Source organism: Macaca fascicularis, chromosome 20 (genome assembly GCF_037993035.2).
Source record: "Macaca fascicularis isolate 582-1 chromosome 20, T2T-MFA8v1.1".
In the NCBI taxonomy this organism is placed as follows: Eukaryota; Metazoa; Chordata; class Mammalia; order Primates; family Cercopithecidae; genus Macaca; species Macaca fascicularis.
In genome coordinates this window covers 2,677,167-2,686,288 of record NC_088394.1, presented here as the reverse complement: position 1 = coordinate 2,686,288, position 9,122 = coordinate 2,677,167, and the positions used below count along the sequence as shown (strand labels likewise).

The following is a 9,122-nucleotide window of genomic DNA, read 5'->3' as shown; positions in this document are numbered from 1 at the left end:
CTCGCCTCCCCTGCCTTCCCTGCAGGCTGTTGCTGGGCGTTGCAGGTGTGGAGTTCCCGCAGTGTCCAGTGCCTCACAGATCCCAGCGGGGAGGCCCCTGAATCTCATGCCCCTCAGAGGCAGCCCCTGGGGAGGTCCTGAGCTCTTTCTCTTCCCCAGCACAGGGCTCCCTGAGTCCTTCACACCTCCAGTGGGGTCCACTTTGCCACCTTCCGAAATGCATCACTGATGTCTCAGGGTAGTGCCAGGTGGACTAAGGTTGGGCAGATGGGGTGACTTAGTAGACAGAGTATGTCTCAGGCCTGAATTCAGTTCACCACTGGGCCCCTGGGAGGGAGGCCTGTTTTCTCTGAGCCTGTTGCCTCCATTCTAAAACAGTCACCAGAGGTGACTTGACCTCTCAGCCGGGCTGTGACCCCGATGTGTGGCAAGGCTGACTGTCAGCTGGGAGTGCAGGACGCACGCCATTCCCGGCCGCAGACTCCCCCCACACGTTCTGGGACCCCTCTCTGCATACTAGGGTGCTGGCCTGGCCTCCTTCTCCCTTGGCAGGTGGAGTGCCGGAATCGACGCGCTTCCTCGGTCCCCTTGGCCTGGCGATGAGGCTCCGGTTCCTGCAGGCCAAGGCTCGGCCTATGCACCTGCCGCGCACGTCCCAGAGTTGGGGCGGCAGAGGGAATTGGCCTTCAAACAGAGGGTCCCCAGGCCTGCGCGCCGCCCTGTCCCTGCCCTGCGTCCCGAACCGCCACCGCCGCCGCATCCTCCCCGCGCAGGGGTGAAGACGCCGGAGTCAAGCGAGCCGGGGCCCGGGATTTCGGAGCAGGAGCATCCTGGTTGTCCCGGCAGTTCGAGTCGCGCCCGGGTGGTGGCGGTTGCCGGCGGGTCCCAGCCCAGGCAGTGGCCTCGGAGGGGGAGTGGGGAGGAGGGGAGGGGAAGCGGGAAGGGGGAGGGCGTCCCGACTCCGCCCCGGGCCCCGGCCCCGCCTCCGCCTCGCGCCCGCTCCCAGGCTGCGGGACGGCGGGGCGCAGAGCAGAAGCCAGGCACCCACGGGCTGGGCGGCACGCGGGCCGAGATGCGCGCCCGCCTGCCGCCCCCGCTCCCAGGCTTGGGAGCGGCGCGACCCGATGGCAGGTAGCAGCGGCCTGGGCGGCGGGGCCGGGCAAGGGGCCGCTCTGCGGGCATCCCGCGCGCCGCTGCTGCTCGTGGCCCTCGTGCTCGGCGCCTACTGCCTCCGCGTCCTCCCCGGCCGCTGCCCGCCGGCCGCCCGCACCCTCGCACCGGCCCCCTCGCCCTCCGAGCCGCCCAGCTCGGTCCGCCGCCCGGGAGCACCTGATCTGCCCGTGGCCAGCGGTCGCGGCCGCCGGCGCTTCCCACAGGCGCTCATCGTGGGCGTGAAGAAGGGCGGCACGCGCGCCCTGCTGGAGTTCCTGCGGCTGCACCCCGACGTCCGCGCGCTCGGCTCTGAGCCCCACTTCTTTGACAGGTGCTACGAGCGTGGCCTCGCCTGGTACCGGTGAGCACCCTGGCCTGTCCGCCCTGACCGGCACCTTCCCGGGGAGGGCATCGTGCGCCCCAGGGAGCAGCGGGGCGAGGTTTCCGGGCAGTGGGGTTGGGACCGCCCTGTGGGGGGCCCAGGCCTGAGCTGGGGTCGTGGCTCCGGAAGAAGGAATGATACCTAGTTAGGATTCCCTGAAACTTTGAAAACTTTGGGGAAAGCCCTGGTTCCGTTCGCTCTGCTGAGGGACCCAGCAGGACTGGGGGAGGCGGTGCCATCCCAGCCCGGAGGTCGTTTCCAGCCCGTGGGATTACCTGGCAGCGTTAGAAATGCCTCTCCCGCCCTGTCACTCTGGGCGAGGAGGTGTGACTCTCTGACCGCTGGCCAGGTGCCGTAGAAAGGGCCTCTAGGTTCCAGGCAGCCACCTAGAAAGCGTCCTTCCTCCCCAAGACCCCCGAGTCTGGGCAGTGGAATCCTTCTGGGTGGTCCTGGGAGTCCGGAGAAAGTCTGGGCTTTGGAAAGGAGGAGACTGCCTTTCCAGGAGTGCCCAGGGTGAGTCCAGCCCCATGCATGGGGCTCTGTGGCTGTCCTGCCTCTACCCATGATGGACATGGGGTGTGGCAGTGGAATGTGGGGAGCACGAAGCCCCAGCTGAAGCAGCCTGCGCTGGTGGCTGCTCATCCCCGAGCTTTGACCGAGCCCCTGCCGAGAGGACCCTGCCCAAGGCCACCTGGGGAGTCAGTTGGGGCGGCAGGACCCAGACACTTCTCCAGGTGCCCCAGTTTCTCCGTTCCTGATCCTCTGATCCTCTTCCTCCCCTCACGCCTACCCCTATTTGTTAACTTTGCCTTTTGTACTAAAACTCTTGGGTTTGGAGGGCAGGCAGGGAGGGGCTCTGTGAGAGGAGAGGGGCTCGCTTCTGAGATCTGAAGGGCTGGTGCCAGCGTGGGGTGCTGGGGAAGTCAGGTGGTGGCTGGGGGACGTGGAGTCCATCCTGGGGCTCACCTGGCTGAATCAGGCATCCTCAGCTCAGGCTCCAGGGAGAGACCTCACTCTCCTGACAGCAGGCAGGGGTCAGAATGCATCCCTAATCCCTGCTGCAGGGAGGAGGGGAGGAGGGGCTGCCAAGCTAGAAGTGGGGGAGGGGCGGAGGGGCGGGAGGGAGAAGGGGAGAAGGGGCTTTGGGTTGAGAATGTGCAGTTAAGTGGAGTAAACACTTCAGAGCCACCCCTGACCCCATGAGCTTTGACAAGAGACTGGGGTGCGATCTGAGCTGGGCTGTGAGGAGCCCCAGGGGAAGCTAGGGTTGGGTTTAGTCCTAGAGGGTTCTGGAAGAGCCCAGGCTCCTGAGGCCAGTCCAGGCCCACCCTGGGCATGTGTCCAGCCCTGGGGGATCAGTCTGGGGAGGATGAGCGGCAGCCAAGGCCAGGCCCAGCCTGGGGGTCAGCTCTTTAGCCCTGGCGGTGGGGTTCCAGGGACACTGACATGCCCGGGGTTGGAGGGGGGCACAGGAGAGTGACTGCTCTGGTAGACTCTTGACTTCCTCGTGTTTTAGAAGGGGAAGGGGTGAGTATGGAGAATTCCCAGGGTCAGGTCCTGTGGCCTCTGGGGTTTTCCCTTGGACCAGCCATGCTGACCCCTCACTGGGCAGTGCAGAGCCAGTAGAGCTGGGCCCGCTGAGCTTCCAGACTACAGGTGTCCTTGTGCTGTCCGAGGAGGCATGGCCATGTGGGGCTGGTGTGCCCCTAGGTGCCTGTGCCTCCATCCTTTCAGCCTGCTACGAGCCTGCAGTGAGCCTCTGCAAGTTCGCACCCTGTCTCAGTTTCCCCAACTGCAAGGCAGCATTATCTGCTCTTCAGACCCTGGGCTGGGGCCCCAGTGCCTGCAAGCTCTGTTCTGGGTGCTGGCTGTGGGGAGGCGAGCAGAGAGGAGTAGCCAGGGCCCCCACTTGAGTCTCTGGGCCACTGCTCCCACTGGGCTGTGACCGACCTAGTTCCAGGCGGTGACCTCGCCTTCCTGTGGCCTCGGCAGGTGGGTCTTGGGTTGACTTTGGCCATAGGCCTTCCTTCCCACCTCTCCACCTCAGTCAGCTCATCCAGGCTCTTGAGGGGCCTCCCATTTGGGGATTGTAGCCCACAAGTGCCCCCGAGCTCAGCACATGCTTAGCTGTTCACCTACTAGTGAAGCACCTGTGTCTGCCAGGTGCGGGGTTCACGCAGACTCCCCAAGGTCTCCGTCTGCGAAGGGTGCCCTGTCTGGGGGCAAATGGGGGCTGTACTTTGACCGTAATGTTTTAGAAAAGCAAGAGGAGGGTCGGGCACAGTGGCTCATGCCTGTAATCCCAGCAATTTGGGAGGCTGAGGCAGGTGGATTACCTGAGGTCAGGAGTTTGAGACCAGCCTGGCTAATGTCGTGAAACCCTATCTCTACTAAAAATACAAAAATTAGCCAGGCATAGTGGTGGGTGCCTGTAATCCCAGCTACTAGGGAGGCTGAGGCAGGAGAATCACTTGAACCTGGGAGGCAGAGGTTGTAGTGAGCTGAGATAGCGCCACTGCACTCCAGCCAGGGCGACACGAGTCACCTGGAGTGGAGCTCTGTCTCAAAAACAAAACAAAAGAAAAGCAAGAAGAGGCAAGGAGCAGGGTGGGTAGGGGAACCCCTTAGTTCCTCGTTTGCAAGAGCAGTGGGTGCACGGAGTGGGGTCTGAGTATGTAGCGGGGAGGGACCTGGGCTCCTGTGGGGGATGTAGTCCCCCTGCACTTTCTGGCTTTGGCATCTGCCAGGCCCTTTTGGGATCTGCCAGTCTCAGACCCGAGGTGTGGGGCAGGAGGAGGGAGGCTGAGACGGACGAGGGAGGGTTGCCCAGGGCTGGATGAAAGCCACAGGGAAATGCACACCAGATGAGGTGGGCTCCGCAGGGAGGGAGGGTCCTCAGAGCAACTTGTCAGATGTTTGTCACACGGGGGTCCAGTCCTGCTCCTCTCCCTCCTCCCCCGTCTCTCCCATCTCATCCACACCTGGGCTAGGACAGGCTTCAGATGCCTGGGGAGGGAAAGGAATTGATCCCAAAGATCTCTGATCTCTGAGCTGGTTTGTGCAAGAGGGGGCCTGGAAAGCCTTTGCCGCCTCTCTATGTTCCCACCGCCCTTCCACGGCAGGGGGTCCGGGAACTCCATCCCCCTTCGGGGCTCTCTCTGACTCTTTGGAGAGAAGGCCTGGCAGGGCGAACATTCCTGTTTTGGTGCTGGTCCCTCCAGCAGGCGGGAAGAGGAGGATATTCAGAGTCACTGGTGTGCCTTCTGGGAAAGGAAAGGGGTGGGCTCCTGGTCTTGCTGGGTGCCTGGGGTCAAGAACCTCCCAGACAGGAGGGAAGGGCCTGGGGAAAGGCAGGCAGTGACTTCTGCTGAGGCCTGGGGTCTGTCCCCTCCCAGCACCAGCCTGGTTTCTCTCTGTGGGCATCGTCAGCGAGGTCCCTGGTGGTTGCGGCAGGGGGTGGGGGTGCCTCCCGTCCTCATGACGGGGGTGCCCCTGAGCTGCCAGGCCTCAGACCTTGGTACCGCCACCATCTGAGGCCTCTGTGTTTGTCCCTGGGATGCTGGGTGCGGTTCCCATGCGGGCTGCAGCTGTGAGAGGTGGTGCGGGGAGTGCATGGGCTCTGGGACCGACACCGCCCTTCCAGGTGGGCTGGAAGGAGGCAGCCCCTGAGGGTGGGAAGAGGGAGGGCTGAGCCCCACGCTCACCCCCAGCACCCCTGCCCCTCCCAGTCTTCCTGTGGCTGCTTCTGAAGTGGCAGTGGGTGGGTGGAGAGAGGCCCAGCTCCCTCTGTCACCAAGATGGAGGAGGACTTGTCCAGTGACGTCTGTAGGCCAGCTCTGCCCAGGGCCTGGTTCTGCGGGCGGGAAGGCTCCCGTGCCGCCCCCCCCCCCGCCCGCCTGCCCCATTCCTGGTGAATGTTGTGGGGGAAGCCTGGATTCTCTCCCGCTGCCATCCTCACACATCCTCCGTCCCACCTCCAGCGCTCTCCACCGAGCACCCCAGTGCAGGGGGTCTGTGCAGCTGCCTCTGGCCCAGCCTGCGTTTCCCTGGGGGTCTGAGCAGGAAAAGGGAACTCAGGACCTGCCTCCCAGGGGCTCGAGTCTGGGGCGGTCGCTCCCGGCAGGTCAGCCTCCTGGTAGGGGCCGGTCCTGGGGCTGTCAGCAGGGGTGGGGGAAGCCCCCTCAGAGGGCAGGAGGCAGGGCTGGGCATGACCAGCAGGGCATCCCCTCGCTAACACAGTTCCTGTTTCTATCGACCTAGTTCCCAGCCCTCCCCAGCTCTCCCTCGGAGCTGTTTGCTCAGCTGAGCTGCCGCGCCCTGCCCTGCCCGACCTCACCCTGCACTACCTGGCGGGCAGGTGCTGCCCGGGGCACTGCTGGGGGTGCCTGGGCCTGCCCGGGCTGGGCACCCAGGATGGGCTCTCTGCCCAGGTGGGACAGTCCTGGGCTGTGGTCGGCCGATTTCCCCGGGACCTTGGGACTGGGTCAGTGCCCTCCTCCCCTGTGACAGAATGAGGAGAATCTCAGAAAGGCCCCTCCCTGGCCTGGCACCCTGGCAACCTGCAAGATCTGGGGGGCTACAGTGGCCCAGAGTCTTGGGAAGGATCTTCAGGCTGGTGCCACCACGTCTCTGGCTTTCCTCACATGTGCTGGGCTCTGCTGGTGACTTTTTGGCCTCCTGAGTCTGGGCCCAGGTTGATGAGAATTCATAGGGCTACAATTAAAGACGGGGAGAGAGGCCAGCTGCAGTGGCTCACGCCTGTAATCCCAGCACTTTGGGAAGCCGAGGTGGGCGGATCACCTGAGATCAGGAGCTCGAGACCAGCCTGGCCAACATGGTGAAACCCCATCTCTACTAAAAATAGAAAAATTAGCTAGGTGTGGTGACGGGCGCCTGTCATCCCAGCTACACTGGGGGCTGAGGCAGGAAAATCGCTTGAACCCAGGAGGCAGAGGTTGCAGTGAGCCAAGATCGCGCCACCACACTCCAGCCTGGGCGACAGAGCAAGACGCCGTTTCAAAAAGTAAAGAAAGATGGAAGAGATGTAATTACATCGGGGAGGGAGGGAGCAGGGAGGGCTGCTTTTTGTTGAGGACACTATGAATAATTGGTGCAGGGCTGATGTAGGGGATGCTGTCAACCACCGAATGAAAGGGTGACCTCGAGTGATCTAGGTGGGCGGGCCTCGGGGTGCTTGGTCTGCGATGAGAAAGGAGTTGGGGGCAGCCTAGTTCCGGGAGAGTGTGCGTCCAGTGGGAGGGAGCAGGCTCTGGAAGCGAGGATGGCAGGGATTGCACAAGGAAGATATGTGGGTGGTGAGGAGCATGTTGTGCCTCCCCGCCAGTGACCATCATCCTCTTATCCTCAGTGCGGCAGCAGGTGGGGCAGGCCGGCGCTGGGCTAGGCACCCTCACAGTCCATGTTCCAGGCTGCCCAGCTGCACACGTTAGGAGGGGTGGGCGTGAGCAGAGAGGAAGGCTTGCCCGCCTTGGAGGCCGGGGCTTCCCGGGCATAAGGGGGCCTTGGTCCCGGGCCCCTGGGGGTCGGTCGAGAGCTGGGTAGGCTCAGACCCCCTCTCCTTGTACCCATCCCGCAGGAGTCTGATGCCCCGAACCCTGGATGGGCAGATCACCATGGAGAAGACCCCCAGCTACTTCGTGACTCGGGAGGCCCCCCGCCGCATCCACGCCATGTCCCCGGACATGAAGCTGATTGTGGTAGTGAGGAACCCCGTGACCCGGGCCATCTCCGACTATGCCCAGACGCTCTCCAAGACCCCGGGCCTGCCCAGCTTCCGCGCCCTGGCCTTCCGCCACGGCCTGGGCCCTGTGGACACGGCCTGGAGCGCCGTCCGCATCGGCCTGTACGCTCAACACCTGGACCACTGGCTGCAGTACTTCCCCCTGTCCCACTTCCTGTTTGTCAGCGGGGAGCGTCTGGTCAGCGACCCGGCTGGAGAGGTCGGCCGTGTGCAGGACTTCCTGGGCCTGAAACGGGTCGTCACAGACAAGCACTTCTACTTCAATGCCACCAAGGGCTTCCCCTGCCTCAAGAAGGCCCAGGGCAGCAGCCGTCCCCGCTGCCTGGGCAAGTCCAAGGGTCGGCCACACCCGCGGGTGCCCCCGGCCGTGGTCCGGCGCCTGCAGGAGTTCTACCGGCCCTTCAACCGCAAGTTCTACCAGATGACCGGCCAGGACTTCGGCTGGGGCTGAGCGGCGCCCTGGGGATGCTCAGCACCTTGATTGACATCTGCTCACCCAGCCAGAGCAGGCTGCGTGCACATGCTGGGCAGAGAGGAATATTTAAGAAATAGAGCTCAGACCCAGATTTTTCCACAAAACCTCAAGGTTGGAGGGTGGAGGCGCTGCCCCCAGGGATGTGATAACCATACCAGTGAACTCCACGGGGCACTGTGTGCCTCATGCCACCGTGTTTTTTTTTTTTTTGAGACAGAGTCTCACTCTGTCACCCAAGCTGGAGCGCAGTGGGGCCATCTCTGCTCATTGCATCCTCCGCCTCCCAGATTCAAGCAATTCTCCTGCCTCAGCCTCTCAAGTAGCTGGGATTACAGGCATGTAATCCCAGGCTAATTTTTTGTTTGTTTGTTTGTTTTGTTTTTTTTTGAGACGGAGTCTCGCTCTGTCGCCCAGGCTGGAGTACAGTGGCCGGATCTCAGCTCACTGCAAGCTCCGCCTCCCAGGTTCACGCCATTCTCCTGCCTCAGCCTCCCGAGTAGCTGGGACTACAGGCGCCCGCCACCTCGCCCGGCTAATTTTTTTGTATTTTTTAGTAGAGACGGGGTTTCACTGTGCTAGCCAGGATGGTCTTGATCTCCTGACCTCGTGATCCGCCCGTCTCGGCCTCCCAAAGTGCTGGGATTACAGGCGTGAGCCACCGCGCCCAGCCTTGTATTTTTTTTTTTTTTAGTGGAGACGGAGTTTCACTGGGTTACCCAGGATAGTCTCGATCTCCTGACCTTGTGATCTGCCCGCCTTGGCCTCCCAAAGTGCTGGGATTACAGGCATGAACCACCACACCCAGCCCAAAACTCATTCTTTATACACCCTCGGAGGTGGGCGGTGTGCCTGGTCAGGTCTAGCGTGTGAGCTCAGAGAGGCTTAGGGCCTGCCCAGTGACATGCAGTTCAGCCCTAGTGATGCTGGGGGCGGTGCTCGGGCTCTCTTCTCAGCTCTGGGAGGCCAGGCAGGGTTGTCCTCATGTGCAGGATGAGGAAACCGAGGCTGCAGGCTGCTCTGTGGAGTGGTGGGGCAGGATTAAAGTCAGGTCTGCACCCACCACCTCTGCTCATCCGGAATCCAGGTGTGAAGTGGGCACTTCCTTCTGGAGCCTTGTGGAACTGCCTGAGTGCTGGTGAGGTCAGTGAGTGTTGGGTGTGTGCACAGGGCGATGATTAATAGCCTCCTAGCCTTCCCTGCAGAGGCCCAGCCATTGAGGCCCACCCATTCAGGCCCCACCCACTCTCAGGCCCCACCCATTCAGGCCCCACCCACTCTCAGGCCCACCCATTCAGGCCTCACCCACTCCCCCAGGCCCCTGCTGCCCCAGTTCGACTGTGTTTGTTCTGTGC

The 9,122-nt window shown here is 62.8% G+C and overlaps 1 protein-coding gene across 1 annotated transcript; it reads left to right on the top strand.

Annotated features, from left to right (window-relative positions):
* The first annotated feature begins 1,026 nt into the window (after positions 1 to 1,026).
* On the top strand, positions 1,027 to 8,830 carry HS3ST6 (heparan sulfate-glucosamine 3-sulfotransferase 6). Its single transcript, XM_005595899.4, has 2 exons — positions 1,027 to 1,513; positions 7,131 to 8,830. The coding sequence occupies exons 1-2, from the start codon at positions 1,125 to 1,127 to the stop codon at positions 7,744 to 7,746; spliced, it is 1,005 nt and encodes a 334-aa protein (XP_005595956.3). The 5' UTR covers positions 1,027 to 1,124; the 3' UTR covers positions 7,747 to 8,830.
* The last annotated feature ends 292 nt before the right edge of the window (positions 8,831 to 9,122 follow it).